Genomic DNA, 25948 nt, shown 5'->3' with positions numbered 1-25948 from the left:
TTTCTCAAGGGTTTTCAGAGTCACCTTCCATATTCAATCAGATTTTGAAAAAGAACCTGGAGTCATTGGAAATGCCTTTCCAATCGACGTTGGTACAGTACATTGGTAATTTGTTGACTGTATCCAAAATGAAGGAAGAGAGCAAGTATAACACGAGTGCCTTCCTGAACCATTTGGGAAAGAATGGTCATAAAGTGTCCCCACTTAAATTGCAGTACTGTCAGAAAGAAGTGAAGTATTTGGGTCACCAGATTGAGAAAGGAATGAGGAAAGTATCCAGAGAAAGGGTCACAGCCATATTGCAGATGAATTCCCCAGCCACCTAGAGAGATGTCAGGATGTTTTTAGGGATGGTAGGATACTGCCACCAATGTATTCTTAATTTTTCAGTTATTTCCAAAGCCATTGCAGAAGCTACCTCACAAAGAAGTCACTGATCCCCTAGTGTTAGACCAGGCTTGTACGAAAGCATTTTCTGATTTGAGACAGAGTTTGTGCAAAGCCCCGGCTTTGGGAATGCCTGACTACACCAATTCCTTCAATTTTTTTTTACATGAGCGTGATGCATGTTCTTTGTCTGTCTTGACTCAGGTCCATTGAGGTGTAAACTGCCCAATAGCATAATTTTCAGCTACTTAGGACCTAGTTGCAGCAGCTTTACCATGCTTTTCTCGTGCAGTTGCAGTGGTTGGACAGAGCCTCGCAAAGTGTGAAGGCATTGTGATGGGACATCCCCTGACTATTATGGTCCATTGACATTTTACTTACTAGGACCAAAACGCAGTACTTGACAGGTGGCAGATTGACTCCCTATGAGATGAGCCTCTTGGGTCACCTAATGTGTCATTGAAAAGATGTACAGTGCTAAACCCGGCAACCTTACTCCCGAACGAAAATGTTGAAATTGAAAAATTGGAAGACATTGAGCATCATTGTCTTGAAGTAACTGATCTGTGTACAAAACCGAGACCTGATATTAGAGACACCTGATTGGAAGAAAATGACCAAATTATCTTTGTTGATGGTTCCTGTCTAAGGGACAATACAGGAGTATTGAGAGCAGGATATGCTCTGTGCACAATTTCTGGTATACTTAAAGCGTCCTGGCTTCGAGGAGTATATTCTGCACAGGTAGCAGAACTGGTAGCCCTTACTAGAGCATGCCATGTTTCTGCGCAGCTTAGAGTTACTATCTATATGGATAATCAGTATAGATTTGGAATAGTCCATGATTTTGGCCAGTTGTGGTCACAGAGAGGTTTCCTGACCTCTTCTGGTTCACCAGCAAGAAATGGTGAGAGAATTAAAGAGTTGTTGCAAGCTATCCAAATGCTTGAAAAGATTGCTGTGGTAAAATGCTGTGCACATCTGAAATCGCAAGATTTTGTGTCAATGTGAAATGGATATAAGGATAAGTGGGAATTGTTACTTGAAGAAAATGAAACATGTCCAAGTTATGTATTGCATACAATAGATACATTTAGACAAGTTACTGAAGCACTTTGACATTGTTGCGTCATTTGTCAACAAATGAACGCAGGAAAAGGGACAGTGGTCAATTTGAGCCACATTGGAAGAGCAGGAGGTCGGTACAGCAGAATGCAAATGGATTTTATTTAGATGCCTGTGTGTGGAGGATTGAGATATGTGTTGGTGATTGTTTGCATCCTTAGTCATTGGATTGAAGATGAAATTATAGCCTCACAGTAGCAAAACTACTGCTTAGGTAACTGATACCACGTTCTGGGTTTCTGATCTCTTTAGAATCAGATAGAGGAAGTCACTTCAACAATAAAGTAGTCAAATTACTATGTGCAGCCTTAAACATTGAGCAGAAGTTGCATTTAGTAAGGGCCCTGAAGCATCAGGACTTGTGGAACAGATGAATGGTTCCTTGAAATCAAGGATGGCGAATATGTGTGAGTCCACGAATCTAAAATGGCCAGACTCACTACTGTTAGTTCCGATAACAATGAGAAACACACCCAACAGGAAGACAGGATTGTCACCTCATGAGATCCTCATGGGAAGAGCAATGAGGCTGCCAGCAGTACCTGCAAATGCTCTTGTGAACATAACAGATGATATGGTGTTGGACTACTGCAAAGGTCTGGCTGATGTGGTTCGTTCTTTCTCTCATCAGGTGGAAGCCACCACACTGCAACCATCCCAAGATCAAGGACACAACCTGAGAGCTGGTGACTGGGTTGTGATCTGAAAACATGTGAGGAAGACATGTTTGGAACCGCAGTGGAAAGGCCCTTTCCAGGTAGTTCTGATCACTACCACAGTTGTGAAGTGCACTTGAGTTCAAAACGGCATCCACGCAAGCCATACGAGAAAAGTGGCATGTCCTCTGGACAAAGAAGATGAGTTGCTGAGAGTACCAACAATGACCAGACCAACCTCAGAGCTGGAAAGAGAAGAAAGAGGAACTGAGACCGGATCTGAGCACGTTGAGAACGGTTCAATCACTCCTGTGAGAGACGAAGGAGAAGGCCTCCAGAAGAGTGACAGTGAGCCAGTCTCAATTGAGGCAGCAGGAGAGTCTAGTCAGAGGAGGGCTCTCCAAGAAGTAGATAATTTTGAGAGACAAACAGAGCAGACGCCAGATCCTGAGGGGGAAGGAGTTGAGGCGGATAAAAGCCAATATGGTCTGACTCCTCCTCAACCAGTCGCATGTCCATCAAAGAAGATCTTGCAGAGCAAGTAGTTTCAAGTTCAACACTGAAAAGAGCATTGACTAAGGGTCCACTGAAAGGAGATAAGTGGCCGGAGACACAAGCAAAGATAAAGGAAGCAATTGTTGTGACAACAATTGAGAAAGAAGTAGATACGACAGGGAGAGAAGACCTGAGTGAAGGAGAATTGAATGGAGATTGAAAGTTGAAAAGAAAGAGAATAGCAAGTCGAAGGTACGCTGGTCCTGAATGGGCGTATGCAACCACAAGTGAATAGCAGAGAGAATTCTGGTCTTTTTGTTTTGATCAAGACATTCCAGGTCACTATTTTGGCACTTGAAGGAAATCAATGAACTGAACTGTTGAGACAAATTTGAGAAAAGGACAAAGAAAAGAGATGGTTGAAAGTAACCAGAAAAGAAATTGAAAACCTGATTTGATAAGATAACCTAATTTGACAAGCTGCTAAGCTGATTTTTGATAACATTACTGATTTTTGACAAAGGATCCAGGAAGAGAGACTGAAAGCTGTAAATAATTGCTGAAAGAAGATTCAAGATTTTGTTTTGTTTTTGATGTTTGCTGCATAGTTATTGAATTTTTCTCTTCTACTTTCTGATTCTTTACAGATCATGAGTAACCTTAGCCAGCAGGGTAGGAAGTATAGGTGCTGTAAATACATGGGTATTGGGTTGGCAATTGTATGCGTGATATTGTGCTTGATGCTGATTGTGGGAATGACTGTTCTTGACAAGAGGAAAGCCATACGGCAGCTTTAGAGATAACTACTGCACTGTAACAGAAATAGAGAAGTTTCAATTAGATGAGAAGTATCTGCACGTAGACAACGCACAAGGGGAGCTTCCCTCTAATGTTTTCTATCGCTTATTGAGTGAGTATGTTGAGAGATTGTTATGCAGGCACGCAAATTCCTACATCAGTCGAAGAAGGAGTTACCTATCATAGCTTGCCCCTTACTTATGGTATATGTTGTAGTCTGTTACTAACAAGATTCTATGACCAGGAGTTCACCCAGTATTTCTACTCCAACCACAACCTCCTGTTTTCATTTGTCCCCATAATTAAGTACCTTAGTTGAGTAGCTAAGCAGAATAATATAGAATTAGAGAGAGGATTCTTTGAGCCTACATGAACTTTTGGCGCTGCATATGTGCACAAGAATAACCAGACTTGCTTGATTACACCATTAGAAAAGAGCTCCTTAGATGAAACAGATGACAGGAGAAAGGCATAAAAGGATAAATTAGAAAAGGGTTTAGAGAAAAGGACTTCTAGAAATGATTACGCATTTAGCTAAATAAAAACACAAGGGAAATTAGCTTTAGATGTGCAACACGAAGGAAAGCTTTGTGTATATAGGCCTAAATCTAGTACTGACACTTTGTAAGAACGAGTGAATGTAGACGTGTGTTTGTTACAGAGTATATGGACATTTATGTTGAATGGACAGAATCCAGTGATTCCTGGTATATATGGTATATGTGGACCAAATGCTTATTACCCTCTTCAAGAGGATGGTATGGCACATGTTACTTGGGGATAGTTTTCCCAAAGATATTCCAACTTGAGGACTTGAAAAGATTACTGAAAACAACTGAATTACATTACATTAAACAAAAGAAAGAGTCTCCTTCTGGCATAGTGGGAGACATATTTGGAGCAATGATTCCTTCCGTAGGAATTGTTCTGAATTCTATAAAGTTTCGAAGGTTGTCTACTATTGTGGATAACATGCTGACAAATTTTAAAGGAGCCATGATCCTAATGGATACAGAAATGGCAGCGGTAAGATCTATGACTCTTTAGAACCACCTTGCATTACACATTCTTTTAGCAAAATATGGCAGAGTTTCCAAAATGCTTAATTCGAAGGATTGCTTCTCATATATTCCTGATAATAGCAAAGAAATTAGAATCTTACTTACTAATCTGACTAATGAAAGCACTGAATTGAAAGAGCTGAAAGAACCAGGTGTTAGGGAGAAAGTTGCCAAAGGATTTGCTTCCGTGGGAAATTGGCTCAGCCACATTGGGAAAGGGATAATATTGAAAATAACACAAGGGATATTGATTATTGTGATTTGCATAATTGGAGCATGGGGAATATGTAAATTATGTAGGGTGATCAAATTAAAGAAGATGACAAATGATCGGAGAAGGGGAGAAATGAAAAGGGAAAATTAGTTTAGGGAAAATTCAAAGAGGGAACGAAGATTGAGAGGGATAGAGATGACAAAATTATAGCTGAAGCAGAAACTTTGTGTGAGAAGATGTAGGTGTGATGACACATTTAGTTGTCAGAGGAGGGCTTTTTAACGCTGAATTTTAATAATAAATATTCATGTATTCTGAGTGTTGAATTTGCATAGAAAATGAGTTAACACAGAGAAGTAATGCACACATTTGAAGTTGTGTCTACTTGAATGGCCTTCAATATTCACGAAATGTACTTATTCATGGTTTATTACGGCAAAATGTTGAGCTCATGTTTTGATTAAGGTATTAGTATATTATATTAAGGGTTATGTATTATGTATTAGCTGTATTAATCATAAGCCTTAAATTTAGTGAGGTCTTGGGCCTAGTTGCACGGCCTCATTTCAAGCTGCATTTCTTAGGCGAACTATCAAATGTCTGTTTAGAGAATTAAATAGTGATTTTCCACTGCGTTGACCAAATGCTAGTAGAAGAAATTCTTTCTCATGAGAACTGCTTGCTAGTATAGGTTGTATTAATTAGGGATACAATGTATAACGTAGTGAGTGTAAAGGCAACCTTCCCAGGAGAAGACAATGGATGCACTGACTGGAGTATGAGCTGATACCATATTGATACCCGACAAGCCCAATGAGAGGAGAAGGGGAGCCAATAATCGATATGTGAACGGTGTACTAGTAAATTCTTAGGTTTGGGGTTCTACTTTAATTGGACTAAATAAAATTATTTGACCAATGGCAATGTGGGAAGTAGTTTTCATGAGAAGTAGTTTTAGGAAATCTAATTTAGCCAGACTGCACAGAGAGGAGGGCATAATTTCACCATTATTTTTTTGACCGTCCCAAGAGGAGACGTGCTTAACTTTCCTTAACTTTGTTGCCTAGAAGCGACGTTCTGTATGTCTATTCTTGAGACATTTCTATTCAGAACTTTGATGCGGAATTCCGATGCCATGCTGATCGAACTGATGTCCAATTGACGAAGACTGTCACACCTTGCTGAACCATACTGAGGCCAGGTATAAGACGATGTTACTGATTGTTATGTTTAATTGCTTTTGTCCCTGGGTACCAGCCACTAATTTTGATAGAGCCATAGTTAGATATTTTTTCCAAATTTGTGTTGACTAAATTGCATGAAGTCCAAACATGCTATTCTAATCTGAAATTTAGTTAGGGTACTCACTGATGGCGTCCGCTACATGTAATAACAGTTGATGTCTTTTATTTGTTGAATCTAGATGTATGCCATTTTGTTTGCATAGTTATTCTTGCTATTGATTTGTACTCTAACCTTAGAATGTGTGGTGGTCCAAGGTTTGATTAAATTGCAATTCTTTCAGAGATTTGAGCAGCCAGTATTGTTTCTGTATGCTTACCATTTGATATCGAGTTACGTGACTTTAGCATTGTTAATATAGAGAAATAAAATAGGGAAATAAACATTCTAACTTTTACTTAAAGGTGTGGTTTTTCATGGCCGAGAGGTCATGGTGTGTGGAAATTACTGACTCCTATTGATTATTGATGTTATTGATTGTTATTGCTATTGATTTGTAATCGTATGGGGTCTCATGGTGGGAACTACTCGAAGTGCAGTTGAAAGGTCCATCGGCCTACAACACGTCCCCTCATAAATTAACCAAATAAGGTCTGACGCGCTAACACTGGCATCCGCCAGGTCATGGCTTGTCAGCCAGCAACCCAGCCATAGCAGCTGAGCCACTAAAAAGTAAAATTTAAAATGTAGGGCCCCAAGGCTGCCCGAGTCCGTTGGGAGCTGTAACTTGTTAAGGGCCACTATTCCCTGCTGAGATGCCAAATGAGATCCCCCAATAGCTGTTGTATATCTTGGAAAAACGACTGACAAAGAATCACCAGAAGAGCAGTGAACTGATTTAGCAGTTGGGGGAGCATGACCATTTCCCCCAGGGTTATCCACCCTTTTATAGAGAGTGGGAGGATATTCCAAAGGGCGACTTGGGCCCTAAGGGAGGACACCATCATGATTAAGTTGCTTCCAGGAGGTCTGGATCAGTATGGAAAATGTTAATGCCAAGCTACCTGAAGGATCTGTCCTTCCATCGCAGAACCGTCCTGCTCAAAACTACTGGGATGTAGGCTGTCAAGAGGATCAGAGAATAGATTCTTGACATCATCCAGCTCACTCAGAGTGCGGAGAGGTCTCCATAAGTAGGCAGGAGATCGGCTGGACTAGAGAGGTCCATGGTGAGATCCTTGATGTAGAATAGAACGCGCTGTCATAGAAGGAAGTAATATGGGCGCGCTATGGCCAAGGGATGCCTCACTATCCCCCAATGTGTCAGCCAGCCGCTCCACTGCAAGAGCGAATAACAGCAGAGATAGTGGGCACCCCTGGCAGGTGCTCCACCCCAACAGGATGGAGCGGAATGTGAGGCATCCCACACCAAAGGTGTCACTTGGAGCAGCTGGCTAAGCTTAATGATTCGGTCCTCAAACCCAAACAGCATAGTACCATGAACAGGAAGTCGCAACTGAGCAAGTCAAAGGCCTTTTCCAGGTTTAGGACCAGGGTAGCCATCCAAGGTAAGTATGGTTGTGTCCAGGAGCACAAACATCACCTTATAATAATTGCTGTGTTGCAGCCTGGGACAAAGCCGGACTTGTTCAGGGATTAGGCGAGGAATAACTTGTTTGATTCTGGAAGTCAAGATCTTAGTGAGGATCTTGTAGTCTGAGTTTACAATAGCAATGGGCGATAGAGGGATGGGCTAATGGGATCCTTACCTGTCTTCAGCAGAGAGGCTAGCAGTGTCTCATGTAGACACCCCAGAAGGCACCTTGATTATAACACAGATTCATCCAGTTTCATCAAGTGGTGGGATCAGGGCGGGTGCATAATGTTGGTAGAGTTCCATTGGAAGTCCATTGGTCAGCAGTCCCTTGCTAGTCACCATCCCTATTACCACTTTTCTGACATCTGCTACCATAACAGGGCATCAATTTCAAAATTCTCGATGGTGTAGAGGGCCAGAACAAAGGGCCACGGGCAGGAATCTTTATATTTTCCCCATCAGGAGCACTCGTAAGTGAGAAGTAGAGCGAGGCATACAAAGACACAAAAGACCCTGAGAATAGAGGTCCACGGCATTCGCCCGTAGAAGTTGCTGTATTATTGGGGGTTGGTAACTCTTTCTTGATCAACCAGGACAGAAGCCGACCTGACTTGTATCCCTCTGCATGGAATTTGGCAGCTGCGCCTGATAGTCCAGGCTCGGCAGAAGCTCAGCTAACTGGGCCTCTCATTCCTGGAGCATAGCCAGGGAAGGCCATCATCCAGGATCATCCACCACCCATCTCGCCATGGCTACATATGCCTATTCCACCTGGTTCAGGCTGTACAATGCGCTTTAACGTTTGCCACAGCGTGCAAATGCAGGGGCCGCTGAGGACTACTTCGAAAGCCTTCCACTCAGTGGTCAGGGAGGAAGTGTACCTTTCATTGTGTTCAAAATAATTCACCATCTGGTCTGAGATTGTGAATTTTCATGTGGGAACCGGGGAGGGGATTATGGCCAGATATTTCACTACCCAGAAAATTAGCAGAAGACACTAAACAGAAGATGGAGGAGCATACTATTAGATCCAGGTAAACAGAGAAGTTGTGGACATTAGAATAATATGAGTATAGTCTATACTTCCTCACATAAGTATTAGGATGCAGGATGAAAGTGGTCCAGCCTCTTACACTAAAATGAAGGAGCGGAGCACACCTCCCGAGGATTGAGGAGTGGCAAGTTGTTACCTAGATAACCTCAGTGGGAGTGAGGATGTCTGGGAGTTTGAAACATATTAAACAATGTTAATCAATGCAGATGGGAAATAATGCTTCACAAGAGCACTTATATTAAAATAAGGACTTATAAAATGTTCTATAAATAATGGAAATTATTATGTACTACTTTACATCCTAAGCTTTACGGTACTAACTTGTTAAAAAATTAAACAAGTAGAAATTGAAACATGTTTATCATTTTTTTTTTAAATAAGTTTTTTCGTATCATGGCATATGTAGTGTTTGCTATTTCCAACTGCTGTAAATAAGAGGTGTTATTTTTGTCCCGTGAACTGGAATACTAGATCTAGGGGAAGCGTGAAATGCAGAGTTGTCCAGGCTTAAATATAAATCATGGAGTTTGCGAGAAAAGGCCTCCTTTGTCCTGGTTAGCCCCCACTTTGTGCCTAGTATTTGATGTAGTCTCAAAGTTGTTAGTGCCCAGGGCCCCTGCTAACCAGGTTCCCTGGGCCAGATCTCTTTCCCCAAAACTGTTCTGATGCACTGGCACAATTGGTAACACTTTTGTGTCCACTAGAAGTCCCTGGTAAATTGCACTTAGGCACCCAGGGCACGGGGTACTAAGGATAGGCCACTGAGGACAGCAGCACAGATTATGCTACCCTCTAGGGCCATGCATCCAGAAGCACCCAGCATTGTCATTGTAGGCTGAGTGTTCTGATGAAATCATAAAAGGCAAACTCGATAAGGCACACAGCCTGTGCATCCTGTCCACTACACACTGCATACAATATAGGTACGTCACCCCTCTGGCAGGCCTGCCAGCCCTAAAGCAGCGTGCACTATATTGTGTGTTAAGGCATAGATCCATGAGCAATATGCCCCTACTGTGTCCCTGCCAAACCTGGGATATAGTAAGTGTACAGAGTAGACATTGTTATACATGTGCTGGACACTGGTCAATATGAGTTTCACAGCTACATGATGGCTAATCTGAACCCTGGGTTCTTTGGTATTAAACAACTCAGAATGATGAATCTAACTGGTACCATTATTGGATTTATTACAAAATGTACTCAGGGGTTTCTTTAGAGGTGCCCCCTCCAAAAGCTAACTACACTGGCATGGTTGCTGGCCAGTCACAACCAGTCTGCCAACCCCAGACAAGATTCTGGAACCCTGGGGTGAGAGATCCTGCTCTCTGGGTCCCAGAACAAGGCCCTCCCTCAGGAAGGTGCACTGCCCTGCTACCGAGTTTGAAAGGGCTTACCACCCTTGAAACTCAACCCCCAACCCTGCTGCTAACAGCAGATGGCCGCTCCCATTGCAAACCACCACTTTTGACGGGAGCAATGATGGGAAACCACACAAAAGACAGGAAGAGTGGTCAGCCCCAGTTTGCACCACCCCTAAGGTGTTGCATGCAAGGTGACCCGTCCATTTCATTTTCCTTTATCTTACAGGAAGGAAAATAGCCAAGCAGGTGTACAGAAGTTACTTCTGCCCACAGGAAGTGGTCACTTAGTGGGTGTAGCCACCCTAACGTAGATGACCCATTGAACACTACCGGGTACTCCCCAAACAGCCCACTAAATATAGTATTTAATGGGCATCCCTTGACCAAGAAATCAGATTCCAGGAACAAAAGAAGACCAGCAACAAAGAAGACCCAAGGCTCAAGAACTGAAGCCCTGCTGCACCAAGAAAAGGCGCCAAATCCTGCCTTCTGCACCCAGGACTCGACAATCGCTGCTGAGTGGTTGCCTGGATGTTGGATGGACTCTGTAAACACCTAGAGGACCTCCACTCTTTAAAAATCGCCAGAGATCTCCCTCCAGAATGAAGGCATCACTCTTCTGCAACCCAATACCAAAGACCCAGTGAAAGCCACTTCACTCATTGACTACTGACCAAGGAACCGGATGCAGCAGCCAGACCAAACTCCACTTGACAGACTAGGAGGACAAACTCTACAAATGATCAACGTTTGGTGTCACTGTGTCCTCCAGTGTCTAAACCGTGCAATAGCTACGGGTATTGGTAACCTAACATCAGACACCCAGAAGGACAGTCCATTTTGGACTATAAAAAGACCAGGAGGAAGCCCTACTCAAGGGACTTAATAAACCAACAGGACCTTCCACCAGAATGCTCCTCCTGACCTGGAAGCAGCCCTCAAAGTGACCTACCTTCTGCTTCCAAGGGCACCTTTGCTCACAACTACTGGCTCGCCAATTTGCTCTGCACCAAAGATCTAGCTGTGCCCCACCCTTGAAACCTCGACATTCCAAGGAGACTCTCCGGACTTATCTTCAAGTCCATCTGTGCAGTGCTTTTCCAAGTGGCAGTGGCCTGGCACCCGCCCTAACAACTTTCTACAGCCACTCCTGCCAAAACCTGGAGACACTCAAACTTCTCCAGCTGCTTCATAGTGCCCACCAATGACCTCAACATACCTGCAAAAGGAGACATTGGTAAAGGCATTGCCTGATTTTATATGCATTTTTAATGTATTTGTCCATTGATTCCTATGGTGTGAAATTATGCACAAAAAGACTATTTTTGCTGAAAGTTTGAAAATTCATAACTTAAAAAGTACTTACCTGATTTTGATGATCTTGATCTAAAAAAATCTATAACAATTTTAAGTATTTGTGTAAATTTGGCTTGAGTTATTCCTTTGAGTGTATGGTCTTATTTATTGATACTGTGAGTACAACAAATGCTTTGCACTTCTCCAAGATTAGCCTAACTGCTCGACCAAGCTACCATAAAAATTAGAGCATTAGGTGGTCTAGATTTTACCTCTGTAAACCAATGTGTTGTTGCCTGGATCCTCTACACAGTGTGCCTTGTTTTGCACACTACATAGAGGGCCAGCCTCGTACAGAGGTCACAACAGACATCACCGGAGAGTGACTAGGGAGCACGGACATCATGCCTTATAAAAAAAAAAAAGGAAATATTTTTTGATTATTATTAGGATTATCATCTAAAAGAGAAATCCTGACCACCAGGCCAGCCGATGTGACAGCTGGCAAGCCTCTTTGCAGCATATCGGACTGAGGAAGATTACCTGTAACGAATTGTGCAATGAATGCATAGTCTTAAAGAATAAACTATTTGCCTGAAGCGTAAAGCTTCAAAAAAATATGACGCAGATGAACTGGAAACTGGAGACCTTTGCAAGACTACATTCCATTTGCACCGTTTTTGTTGGTGGCCTAATTGGTAATTAAGAAGGCAGAGTATTTAATAAAAGGTGGAACAAACTGATTTTGCTATAATCTGGACCCAATGTGGACCCATTTTACTCGTTTGAAAAGTGGGAAAAATATATTTGCTCATATTCATGATATATAAGCCCAGGAAGAATCATACGAAGTTGTTTTTTCTTTACTTTTCCAGCTTTTACCCTACTGCAAAATATTTGAGTAACATCGACTGGAACAAAATATTGTTTTCTTTGCTTGGCAGGCAATCTCCATGTGCCTCCCGTTGTAAAGTTGTGTGTGTTATAGATATGTTGAAACAAATATATAGTGTGATCTCTTGCACTGTCTCAAATCTGTGTCACCTTTTGAAAGGGACTATTTTGACGTTTTTGCCCTGAGATTTTGTGTCTATGACCAGACTGAAGCACAGCATGATGTTTTCTTCTCGCCTTAGGTCCTTACTTCTCCACCTCAAATCTTGATCTCAATAAGTCAGTCTTCACCTGACTTAACATACAATCTTGTTTCATGATCAGCACCTTGTGTGTCCAGTGCTTCTGTTTCAATAATAATTGTCCAATAACACGTGCGACACCTTCAGCCGGTCCTAACCTTTTCTGCCTACACCATTTGCATTCTGGGATATTCAGTTTCATTTTCCCAATATGACTTTGGCCTCTGAAGTAGCATAATGTTCAGGGCTGAGACTGGTTAAGAGTGTCAAACGTGACCTGTGCCAAATTTTTATGAGCTTATCCCTGCTATATTTGCCCTTCCCATTCTGAACCAGTTTTCAGATTATGCACAATTTTCACAGCAGCCAATTTTAATGGCAGCACAAAATGGATGGATTGGGTCCTTTCCACTCATGTGGCCTAGCACTGACAGAAGTGCTTAATTTGTAAATAAAAACGTGCCGGTGCCCAAAGCCCTCCTCTTAAACACGCAGCTGCTGCACGAGCATGGAATAATGAGGCAGCGTAATCCTGAAGCTATATCGGGCCTCTTCAGTCCATCCGTGCCCCTTCAGCTCACTCTGGCAGCTTTCTCGTTTCTCCCTTTGTGACGCCTTTTCATTTTTCTCTTCCTCCGTCTTTCCCATATGTGTCTTTTGCTCGCAGTAAATGCTTGAAGCAGAAGACTAAGCCCTGGCCCTCAAAAATAGGTGCAGGTGCTCAGCACCGGAAACAACAAGCACAAATTAAGCACTGACTGGCTGTCACTGCTGCTTCTCTGTCTATAGTCACTTGTTGTCATCCAGCTGCTTTTCTGAATCTTGAGGCTGTTCTTTGTCAGTTCACTGCAGACAAAATGACTCACTTGCTTTGTGTTAGCATTTTAGCGGTAACAAATATTCTTTAGTTTTAAAAAGCTCTCTGTTTTAAGTAGCTTGCTGCCATTTCACTTAATTACACGTGTGTACCAGTGGTTTGTAGGTCAGGTCATTTTGTTAAAAAATGGCGTGTGTATTCAATTTTTTTCACTTCAGAGCATGTAATTGTGTTTGGCTACGTAGTCTGGAAAAATTGATTGCCTTCAGGGGATGGCCAATATCAGCGATTTTGAAGCAGTTAAGGTGCACTTGTCTTTTTATCTGTCTTTTCTTTTAAAATCAGTTATTAGAACAAATGCTACTTCAAATATTATAACCTGTCGCTTTTAAAAAAATTGCTCCGATGGGTACCCAGTATAGGTGCTCACTGGGGAGCCGGCAGGGACTGCAAGGGCCTTAGGGCTCCCCCCATGGCCCTCAACATTTGGACATGCTGTGTATGCCCTGGGAGGGCACCACGTTAATAAAAATCACAAAGAAAAATAATACAAAATAATAATAAATGAGAGGCAGGAGCAGTTCATTTATTATTCACTGCTTCATGCAAGGAGCAGCCCATAATACCCTAAGGCTATTTTCAAATATATTTTTTATTTCTGGTGGCTGGGCAGGGGCACAACCAACCATTTTTTTGCAACGATGTGCAGGGATATAGGGAATGCAGAAGCACCCAGCAACATTAAAAATAAATAACAGTAAGTCTCCTGGGTCACTGAATCCATGAACCTAGAAGAGCTTACCATATTTTGTAAACAATTTTCTAAGTTGAGGTGTGTGCACTTTGCTGGAGTGCAGTGATCCCTTGGGGTGGGTTCTAGGATTGCATTTTGTGACCGAATTCAAAGACATGATGTTTTTTTTTGGTTTATTAAAAACATTTTATGACAAACAATTTTACTAAACAATGTAATGTGTGAAATTCTAAAATATAAATTTGATTATTGTTATTGGTGGCTTTATGACAAAAACAATTGGTCTGCTTTGTATATGTTGATGCGCTGACCTCTTGTTCAAGGCAATATACCCACTCATTATATTTTGTTTTTTTGACCCTTTGACATAGTAGAGCTCTAAAAGTAAGCAAAAACCTTTACAAATTCACTGAAAAAAATAAATGGTAATCGGACATTATAGCTAGCTGAAAATGTCAGGTAAAACCTAACATTTTTAACAAATGAAACCACTGAAATTCATCAGTTATAGTTATTTCAAGTAACTATAACTCACACCTCCGCCATGCATTCCTTATGACCTCACATAGTAAACCATTTACTACATGTTCTATTAAATCACTGATGACAACACTGTGCATGGCGGGGATTTGAGTTATATTTACTTGGAATAACTACAACTGGTGAATTTCCATGTTTTTATTTGTTTAAAATATAACATTTTCACCTAAATAAATTGTCATTTAAACCTTTATTTCTGTCTATGTATGTATATATATATATATTGTATTGTATTGTATTGTATTGTAATCGTATTTATATAGCGCTTACTACCCCTAACGAGGCGTCAAATCGCTTTTCGATGAGTAGCACGCTACTCCGGAACCCAACAAGAATTAGTGATGGATTAGTATTGTTAAATAATGAGTACAGTTTTAGTATTATTATGAGTTAATTTGAGCCGCGGATATGAGAGTTTGTTAGTTAGATTGACTGGAGTAATGGAGGGGTGGAAGAGGAAAGAAATCCAGAAGTGTTAATTGGGAGTATATCCTTCATTTACTCAACCCAAAGGCTTGGGATGAGTAAAGGGGGGCGGAGGGGGAAGAGTATGTGGAAGGGTTAGGGAGAGCATAGTAGCAGGGTGAGATGAATGCAGGATAATTTAGTAGGGTTGTGTGGGAGGTCACAGAGGTAGAGTGAGGTTTGGTGAGTTAGATGTGGAAGTGCAGGGAAGAGCTTAGGCAGAGATATTTAGGAGATGAAAGTAGTAGAAGGGATTTGGGATGAGTCGGAGTGAGAGTGGAGGATAGTTTGATAGAGACATGACATAAGAGTTATGAGTAAATAAGTGTGATAAGATGAGAGCAGGAATTCATAGATGTCTAGTATAACAACCCACCCAGGAGCCATGCAATGATCCACGAACATGCCAAGCACAGAAACAACATATACACATACATATATATATATATATATATATATATATATATATATATACACACACACATGAATACACACACATATGCACATACAATACATAATTAGAATCATGGGTAAAAAATACTTAGTTAGACAGGTTTAAAGAGTGTGTGTGTATTTTATTGTTATGACATAGTAGCAATACATATTTTCCAAAGAAACTATAAATAAATAGAAATATACATATAATCTGAAAAAAAATATTTATCCCCATAGGCATATGCAGTTCATAGTTGTTTGAAAAAGGTGGTTATGAAGGAAAGAGCCAACTCTTGAGTAGTTTTCTGAAGACAAGAAAGTTATCTGTGGCTCTTATAGTTGGGGGTAATGAATTCCATAGTTTGGCTGCTTGGACGGAGAAGGATGTACCACCTATAGTCTTTTTCTTGTATGGTGGTGTTCTAAGGCGGGGTGCCAATCTTGAGCGGAGGGTTCTTTGTTGGATTTTCTTTCTGATAAAAAGCGGTCCTGTTCCATGTATAGCTTTGTGGGTGATACAAAGCAGCTTGAAAGTGCATCTTCTGGCAACGGGTAACCAGTGTAGTGCTCTCAAGGCAGGGGAAATGTGGGCTTGCGGCTTTATATGTAGTAGTAGCCTGGCTGTGGAATTCTGGATACGTTGTCGTTTTTTCATAACAGATAGAGATGATCCGTGGTAGAGACTATTGGCATAATCCAGTTTGGATAGTACAAGCGAGATAGTAGCTTGCACCTTGTGTGGAAATCCGAGGTGGGGGAAGATGCGTCGTAAAGTCTTTAAGGTGATGAAGCTTGTGCGTGCTAATTTGTCTACTTGGGCATTCATAGTTAACTTGGAATCCATGGTGATTCCTAGGTTTTTAACTTCCTTGGATAATTGAGGAGGTGATCCGAGATCGTCAGGCCAGACGCACAGAGGGTCATAATTTTTCCAGTCATCACATATGAGTATTTCTGTTTTGGAGGTATTTAGTTTGAGATGGCTCCAGGTCATCCACTGATCAACGGCTCTGAGGCAACTGAAGATTTGTGAGTGTTCAATGTTTTTGGGGCCTTCTAATTTAAGTAGTATTTGTGTATCATCTGCATAGTTGTAGCATGTGAAATGGAAGTCATTGATCATATATATATATATATATATATTGGTCACTGAAAATAGAATAAAAAAAAACCTTACTAATTCAGTAAAAACCAAGGGTCACAGGGACATTATAGTTAGGTTCAGATTTTACATGCACGAAACCATATAAATTCAGCTGTTATAGTTAAAGTTATTTCAAGTAACTATAACTCGTGCTCTGAAGTAACTATAACGCAGGCCCTCACCTTGCACAGTTTTGCCCTGTAACGTCAGTTTGGTGCCCCTGTCCACCTCCCTCCTGCTCTCTATTATCCAAGCCCATATGCCTACCCCATTACTCCTGCCCTCAGTGAACCAATGTACCATAGTTGCCAACATTGTAAACTTGGTCAGAGGAAGAGTTTGAAAAAAAAAAACTGGGGAATTGATTTTCCCCATTGACTTACATTGGAAAAGAGGAGATTTTATTCAGCAGACAATGGTCTGTTTTATTGCCACAGCCTCTCTTGCCTGTCCTGCATGGTTGGTTTGTTCCCCCTGCCCTCCATGGTCCATTGTGCTGCCACTGCCCCTCCCGCCTGCCCTGCGTGGTCAAACTGCCTCTGCACCCTCCTTCCTGCCCTCAATTATCTGAGTCAGTGCCCCTGACATCTGCCTCCCCACACTATTCAAATGAACAACTAGATTGCTAGCAGTCTATTATAAACGTGTGGCACACCTGATATCATCGTAAAGTAATCAAAACTGTAATGACTAAAGCATTCCATTTCGAAATTATAAAAATAAGAAGGTCTTATTCCTTTACAAATTATGATTAGTGCTCTAAAAAACTAAAATGAGGACATCTTTTCTGAGTTCTCAAATAGCGACAAATCACTTTTAAATGATTTGCTATATTTATCTACCAGAATGAATGTGTCGTTGTGTAATGTAACTGATGCTTATGTAAAGCACTCCATTATCTTTGGGTCGAATCTGCCCAATATAAAACCGCAAAAAAAAATATAAAAAAATAAGTATTTGTGCACTTCTGTCACTGGGGTATAGTTGGGCTACATTTGGGCGCTATGTGTGCTACATTTGGGCTCTTTTTACCCTGTCGGCCATCTTCAGAGACTTGTTTGTTATGAAGCTCCCTAATTTCCTTATTTACTGTAGTATCCTCAGTAGAAAATGCTTTTAGTTTTCCAATTTGATCCCATCAAGATGGCATTTAGATGTGCCACATTTTGGGTATAACTTTAAAATGTTAGCACTATAATTGCTCATTAGAACACTGTAAGCTGCTGATCACCAGTGAGCTAACTGGCAGTCTGCTGCTGGTGTTGAAAGCGCATGTTTCAGTCTGCATGTCAGAATGTTTTAATGAAATAGAAAAGAAAAATAATTGAGAACTCACTTAAAACATGTCTTATTTTTCTTTCCACAACACTAACCATGCTTTCTATGCCAAAATCAACCTCCTCGTTTGGCTGCTTTCTAAATTAAATGTTTTACATTTTACCAGTTTGATTCAATCAAGATGGCTTCAGGTGTTCCACACTTTTGTCATAAGTAAGGCAAGACAGTTAGTGCTCTAGGTGCTCTTTAGAATACTCTGGGAGGCTGCAGGAGAACAAAATAGAATCAACTGACATGCTGCTGTTGTTGGAAGTGCATTTTTTACTGAGAATGTCAGACTTCATTCTCATATGCCTGAGAAAGATAGTGTGAGTTTACAGAAAATATGCTCTCATTTTAGCTTCTGGCACCCCTTCCATCACCTCTATGGGGTAATTGTGAGAAAACTGTGTTCTCTCAAATATGATTCATGAAATCCTAGCAGGGTAAAATTATCATAGAAGACACCACAATTCCTAAAATTAATAGGGTACCATCAACAAATAATTTATATTGTAAATACAATTTGTTATCACCCTTTCTACATTCTCCTTTTTGTGACCCTTAAAGCCTGCCATTCACTACAGTACATTTCAATGGGGTGCTATCATGTATATTAGTCCCAAGAAGGTTGTCAGCTCTTCCTGGTTGAAGTGCTGACAGCCAAACAGATTTTGCCATTGGATGAGTGCTTAGGCTCCTCCCAGATATACACATTTGATTTTCTTTAAATATCTCAAAAACTACTGAACTGAGAACACCAGATAACAAAAAGGGCACTTTTTGGACCAAGAACTACCTTCTGCCAAATTTGGTGTAATTTTGTCACACAGTTCAGGCTGTAGTTGTGTCTAAAATCTCTATAGGAATTAACATGGAAAATCCATTTTTTACACCCCTCCCCTTTTTCTCTGCCCCCTCTTGACGGACAAAGAAGGGGGGCTGCATAGCCCTACTCCCAAATAAAATAAAATGTTAAGTATGGGTCCCAGGGAGGGCCAGAGGAGGAGGGCTACACTGCCCCCTCCTAAAAAAAACTAAATAAAGTTCAGGCTGGGCCCCAGGGGATTGAGTCCCCGGGGCCAAAATTGGCCTGGAGATAGGGGCTTCCTGGCCACCTCCTAAAAAAAAGTATTTTATGAGGCCAGGCCTCAGTGGATGAGGTCCCCGGGGCAGAAATTGGCCAGGGGAAGGAGGCTGCGTGGCCCCTCCTCCATTTAATGAAGCCCTGGCCTCAGGAGATGGGGATCCCAGGGCCGAGATCAGCCCGGGGAGGGACAGCACATGCCCCCCACATTAAATTGCAGTGGGCTCTGGGGCGTGGAGTCCCTGGGGCCGAAATTAGCTGGGAGAGGTGGGGCTGTGTGCCCCACCTCCACCACAATGGCCATTCACTCAAAGAGGTAGCACTTACTAACGAGTAGAAAGTGATCTCTCTTACACCCACTTATACACCCACATAGACCCTCTCACACCCAGACAGACTCTCTCACAGCCACTCATACCCAGAGACATTCTCTCACACCTATTCTAACATGCAGAGAGTCAGGCCCTGTGGCCAACTCCCACCACACATTGCAAAGGCCATGTGCAGCATCTGGTTGTGTGGTGCTGCTAACCACTGCCATGCACAGCCGAAGTCCGTGTGCGGCAGTGGTTGGATTAGTGTATAATAATTAAAATTACTATATATTAAAAAAACATAGAAATTTACTGAAAAAAACAAAGGGTACAGAGACGTTATAATTAGGAAATAGAATTTAAAAAAATGTAGAAATTCACGTACAAAACTGAAGGTTACAGGGACGTTATAGTTAGGCTCACATTTCACATGTACAAAACCATTGAAATTCAGCAGTTAAAGTTACCAGAGCTAACTATATCTTGTGCCTCCTTAATGCACTGCTTACGATCTCACATATTGCATCACTCATGGCATGGTCCATGACATCACTGATAATATCATCCACAGAACCACTCACACACCCACTCACACCCCCATAAAACTCTCGTTCATCCATACACACATGCTACTCTTATACTCATTCACAGACCCATAAAACTACTGACACATCCACTCACTCACACAGCCACTAACACACCCAGTCACTCACCCATACAACCACTCACACACCCACTCACTCACCTGTACAGGCACTCACACACCAACTTACTCACTCATGCAGCCACTCACACACCTACTCACTGATCCAGCTACTCACACATCCACTCACTCTCCCATACAGTCACTGACACAGCCTCTCACTTATGCATGCAGTCACCCATGCATCCAGTCACTCACCCATAGTCAATGACTCACCCACTCACTCACCGATTCAGTCACTAACACAACCAGTCACTCACCCATACAAGCACTCTCACACCCTCTCACTCACCTGTACAGCCACTCAAACACCCACTCACTCATCCAATGCAGTCACTCACACAGCCACTTGCTCACTGATACAGCTACTTACACCCATTCACTATCCCACACAGTAACTGACGCAACCACTCCGTCACCTATAGACCCACTCACACAACCACTACCAAATCCATACAACCACTCACCCTCACGGGATGATGTCATCAGTGATATCATCAGTGATGTCATCTGAGATGTCATCAGTGATATCACCGACCATGTCATGAGTGATGTAATATGTGAGATCATAAGCAGTGCATTAAGGGGGCGCGAGTTATAGTTAGCTCAGGTAACAATACCTGCTGAATTTCTATGGTTTTCTACGTGTGAAATTTGAGCCTAACTATAAAGTCCCTAAATATATATATATATGCAAAGGAGTGGCAAGGAGACGTGACGGGAAATAGGATTCACAGCAGCTGAAGCACGGAATGCTTATGACCCAATGCACATAATGGGGGGCCAATCGGGAGAGATGCAAATTTCTAGGGATACTAGGGTGGGGTGCCTCTGCTCTCCACTATTGTTTATCCTTTATATCAACCCGTTAATTCAAAAACTTTAATATAATGCTCTAAGCAAACCTATTTGGAACTGGGGCTGGGACACAAAGGTCCTGGCTTATGTGGACGACATTGCCATTAGCACGACAGATTCCGTTGCTACTTTGGAACAAATAGAGCAGGAGGCGGTGAGGTTTGGCTGTTTTTTGGGTCATCTTAATTGTGATAAGACTCAGCTGGTTAATAATACACATTTGCAAGTACTGGATAAGAGGGTGGTAGAAAGTGTGGTGTATCTGGGGGTGAATACAACAACTGATTTAGATCAAGTTGTAGAACATAATTTAACCCTGGCAATTTGGAAAGCCGCTAAGGATTTTCAAAGGTTGATTAACTTACATGTAACCATTGTTAGTCAGAGCAACATGGTTAAAATGAGGTTTTTCTCGAAGGTGCTGAACTTGTTTCGGGCCATTCCTTTAGAGTTTCATGACTCTTGGTTTAGACTATAAATTGAATTGTAGCACGGTTCTTATGGTCAATTGCAAAGCCAAGAAGGGCACTTAAATATCCGACTCTGCCTAGGGAGAGAGGTGGATGGCCCGTGCCAGATTTAAAACTGTATTAATAGGCAGCAACGCTTCAATTTATGTGTCCCTGATTTAGGGATCTAGGGGTAATGGGCAGGCTGCTAGGATGCCCACTAACTGAAATTTTTCTGGGAAAAAAAGCAAATGGCCTTTTTTTGCGACACGTGGAACCCAGCTACTTTAAAAAGACGTGGTTTAAGATGTTGGAAGGGGCATATAGGATCTGGGTCACGCTCTGAAGGAAATGGGGCCTCGGACGATTTCATTTCTACACTCTTATGCACCGAAATCCCTGTCTACCAAATGTTTTTAGCGGTCCTGTCTTGTAGGAGTGAGTAGCCAGTGGCATCTTAAGGCTGGGAGATTTATTTAGCCAAGGGGTAATAATTACACACGAAGAGCTACGCAGGAAATTCGAGGTGTCATGAAGGGAGTTTTTTAAATATCTGCCGGTGCGCAACTTTCTAATTAAGAAAGGTGGTGGAGCAGTGGGTTTTCAGAATATAGTTCTTATGGATTTATTAACAGGGACAGAAAACTGCACAATTATCTCGATTTATAAGAAATGTAACATATTAACCCCTGATGATCTGAAATGGCAGGCTGTTAAGTGAGAAACTAGGCTGGGGTTAGCATGGGTGGAGCATTTGCTTATGGAATCCCTCGACCTTGTTAACTCAATTCTGGTATGGGCTAATCTTCAGGCCCAACATTTTAAGACAGTTGTCAGTCTTTATTATACGCCTCGAATACATGTGTCCGTAATGTAACTCCAGTGAGGCTGACTTAGTTTATATGTTTAGTAGCTGCCATTCGTTGATTCGTTTTTGAAGGGAGCTCTCGAACTTTATGGATATGTGCCTGGGCAGCAAGGTGGAACTAGCTCACCAGGTTATTTCGCTGGGGGTGCAGAGTGATAGAGCTCCATAGATAGTCCAATTCAAAGCATTATTTTTATAGCCCTGGTTATCGCCCGGTTCTGTATCGCCTCTTGCTGGCTGGATAACATGCCCCGACTTTTCAACAATGGTTTACTAGGCTACTGTCAGTTTATAATCTTGAAATGACTCTGTTTGTTAAGAGGGGCGTAAAGTCTAGGCAGGAGAAGGCATATGGGCCTCTTTAATTGTTTGGCAAAATCAGTTAGATCTCAGGCAGAACTGAGTCTGATGAGGGGAGCTGGCCAGGGAAGGGTGTAGCAGTGTCATAAATCTTTTCTGGTGGTATGGTCCGCTATTTTGGCATGGAACGAAATGGAGAACAATTGCTCTAGTCGCAACCCTTTGTAGATTGGCGTGTTCTTTAACTTTTGGGCTTTTTCCTCTCCCACTTGGTCTCTCTGTTTCTTTTCTTGGGGCCTGCCCTTTTGAAATGTATTCATGTCTTTGAAATTTGTTGCAAAATACTAAGATTTATGTCTCTCCCAGATGTAATTGGCTTTGGTATTGCTGCCCTTCCTGAGGGAAGAGTAGGAGGGGATCAGGGGGGTTGCAATTCAATTTCTATTAAAAAAAAAAAAGAAGAGTGAGGTATTGGCTGGGGGTGGTAAAAAGGAACTGTTGTTGAACGGAGAGGATGGAAAAGGGAATATTTAACAAATGCATAGATGGGTGTTTTGTTTTGAAGATGTATGTCTTGTTTTATTTTCCTTTTTTCTGGATTTGGCACCTAACACTTTTTTCATTGTTCACTGCAACATATTGCAGGTATCAAATTGCAAAAACACATTAATCCAAGACACTGTGTGAGTCAAAAATCGAGGCTACGAAAGATCCATCTAATAATATTGAAGTGGCACAGGGACATCTGTGGAAAACATGCTTCAAGTTCCTCAGGCTTTGCCTAGAGCAAATCTCAAAGCAGACTGCATCATAACCATTTAGGAGTTGGCAGCAAATAAGAAGACTGATTGAAATGCCGCAAAGAGATGTTATATCACTTGGTGGATGCTTGATGATAGGAGGGATTATCAACTCACTAGCTGTAGAAGTAAAGAAGCTTCATGCATGATAGGCACATATGTTAGCCCTCACTAACAAAAACTTCACAGCAAATGACGATAATACTGCTTTTAAGCACACTACATCAGCTTTTAAATAAGGATAGCAAGTGAAAGTTTTAACTGAATGGAAAGAAAAGATGGTCACCGAAATGAAGGCAGGGGACCTTTGAATTATAAGAGATGCACATTCATACTTTGCACAAAGATGTTAGGTGAATTTTGCAGTTGGTGGCGGAGGTCATCCCCTCCACCACCCTGGCCAAACCCAGGCTGCCACAGTATCCCTTCTAAAGGCTCTGGAAGTTTGGTGCACGGCCACCATTTTGAGGCAGATGCTGAACCATCCTTTGTTGTCCTTCTCAACCAAACGTCAAAGCAGAAATGTATTTGTAAAAAACTAAAAGCTAATGACCCATACATCCCAGGAATTCTCTCTAAGGGAGTAGGGGTCATTATTTCTTTGTGTCCATGGCTGCCAGATGTTTCCTGACGGTGAGGTGCAGAAAAAAAGACATCAGTCTCTCTGCTTTAAATGGAGCACGGAGCCTGATGTCCGTACTCCAAGGCACTTGCTCCGTCGGCCGTTGGTGTTACTTTCCTGATGGTGGACCCAGCAGTGTCACCACCATCAGAAAACCGATGTTACTCTTGGATCGCAATAGAGTTGGTGGACCAAGGTTTTGGTAGACAGGCTACTCTGACATGCTTGTGACAGACAATTTCTAATTCTAAATCAGGCCTTCAGTATTTTAGCAATTATTCTGTGCCCTAACATCACAGGTAAATGGTTCAGGGCGTACTATCCAACCTAGTAAGTATCTCTTTATCAATCAGTTCTTCAAATGATTCTGAAAATAATGTGAACTAGTGCACTTATCTCAGGAGTATAGTTGTAGCTAAATATGAAGCACAATCTGACCTAAAAATCAATTGGCAATTTTTGTAGAGATGACACCATTTCTCCGCTGCTCTATCTTTGTCTTTGATGTGTAAATTGGCACTTGACAGAAATATAAATGGATCAATATAGTTTACTTACTTTTGACACTGCAATATTTTCAGGTTATTAATATCACCTGAAAAAACGTCTGTGGTTGAAATATTTCTGCAAGTTGTATGTTTTGGTTCATTCTTTCGAGTTCGAATGTCCATGTTTAAAAAAAAAAAATAGTTCTACAACAATCTTTTCTTTGCAAGAATGTTCATTTCCAAGTAAAATTTAGTGATGGTAAGTACACTGACTTTTAGTGTACAATCTACAGGGAAAAGTTGCAATATATCATAGAAAAAAATAAATTACACCCTTTCCTACAACGTGTCTTAGATTTAGTTACTTTTCTTTATGGGACTAGTCTGACCCATCAAAATATGTAAAGTATCGAAATATGATAGACCATCATGAATAATTGCATTCTAGATGGTAGCACTATATCAGCATAAAAGAGAGCTCTTTGAAGTGGTAATTACCTTTTGCAGTGCTTCTTAACCAGGACTTTCATGGCATCATCTGTGATCTTACATCCATTAACAGACAGGCCCTGCAGACTAAAAGTGAATCATCATACAATTATATATAGCAGTATAAATAGAATATGATGTCAGTAATCAGCAATGATATTTTGTACATTTCCCTTGATCAGTCACAATACGGTGTAGACATAGTGGGATCAACAATAGATGGCAACATTATTGAAAGATATTTTAAACACTGGTACTATATATCAGTATTTAGGGCCTTATTATGAGGCTGTCAGTCGTGGGACCGCCAGCCTCGCTGTGGAAGTCGGACCACCGCAAATCTGGTGGTCTAACCGCCACATTACAACCCTGGTGGAAGGACCCACCGGGGGACCACCATCACTACCAGTAACATGGTTCCAAACAGGCTGATGGGGGTCTCAGTTGAGATGAGCCATGACGGCGCTGCACTCGGCACCACCGTGCTGATTTCAACTGTGTTTTCCAACAGCTTTTTCATGAGGGTCTCTCCGCCACAAACAGGGTGGCAGAAAACAAGTTCAGGAGGCCACAGAGGGGGGCCCTGCACTGCCTATGGCATGGGCAGTGCAAGGGTCTCCTTGCCCAGCACCCTTCAAAAGCGCACTGTGCAGGCAGTGCGCATTTCGAGAGTGCTGGTGCTTCCTGTGTGCAACGACATTGGACTCGGCTCAATTATGAGCTGAGAACAATGCTGTCACACCTTGTCCACTTGGCTGATTGATAGAGACCTTGGTTTCAGCCGGTCAGCTCAGTGGGAAACTCCACATGGGTTTGCACGGGAGTTTGCCAGGTCTGCGGTGGGCTCCTCTTCAGCCAAAGTCGTAATGAGGCCCCAAGTCTTCTCCTCAATGAATAATTCCATTGTAATGCATTATTCAAATGATGAACCATTTGCATTAAACATGTTGGGCTTAATTTAAAAAAAAGAATGCAGTGCAGATATCCATTAATTATAGATTCATGCCTCTGAATTGCATGGCTATCCACCTACAGTTGTAGATTTATAAAACAAATTCCTAGATGCTTGTCAGACAATGAATCCACAATGATAGGCATTTCATACTTTTCTTTTTTCCTCTACCCGGCTAACA

At 41.8% G+C, this 25948-nt stretch overlaps 1 protein-coding gene across 1 annotated transcript in view; it reads right to left on the bottom strand.

Moving 5' to 3' along the window:
* LOC138302579 (F-box/LRR-repeat protein 2-like) overlaps positions 1–25948 on the bottom strand; it is a 473996-nt gene that overhangs the window by 108528 nt on the left and 339520 nt on the right. The window contains exon 8 of the mRNA XM_069242590.1: positions 24825–24902. Coding sequence (XP_069098691.1) covers positions 24825–24902 — 78 coding nt within the window. The remainder of the gene's footprint in view (positions 1–24824; positions 24903–25948) is intronic.

This window comes from Pleurodeles waltl, chromosome 1_1, assembly GCF_031143425.1.
Source record: "Pleurodeles waltl isolate 20211129_DDA chromosome 1_1, aPleWal1.hap1.20221129, whole genome shotgun sequence".
In the NCBI taxonomy this organism is placed as follows: domain Eukaryota; kingdom Metazoa; phylum Chordata; class Amphibia; order Caudata; family Salamandridae; genus Pleurodeles; species Pleurodeles waltl.
This window is presented reverse-complemented; position numbering and strand designations above follow the sequence as displayed.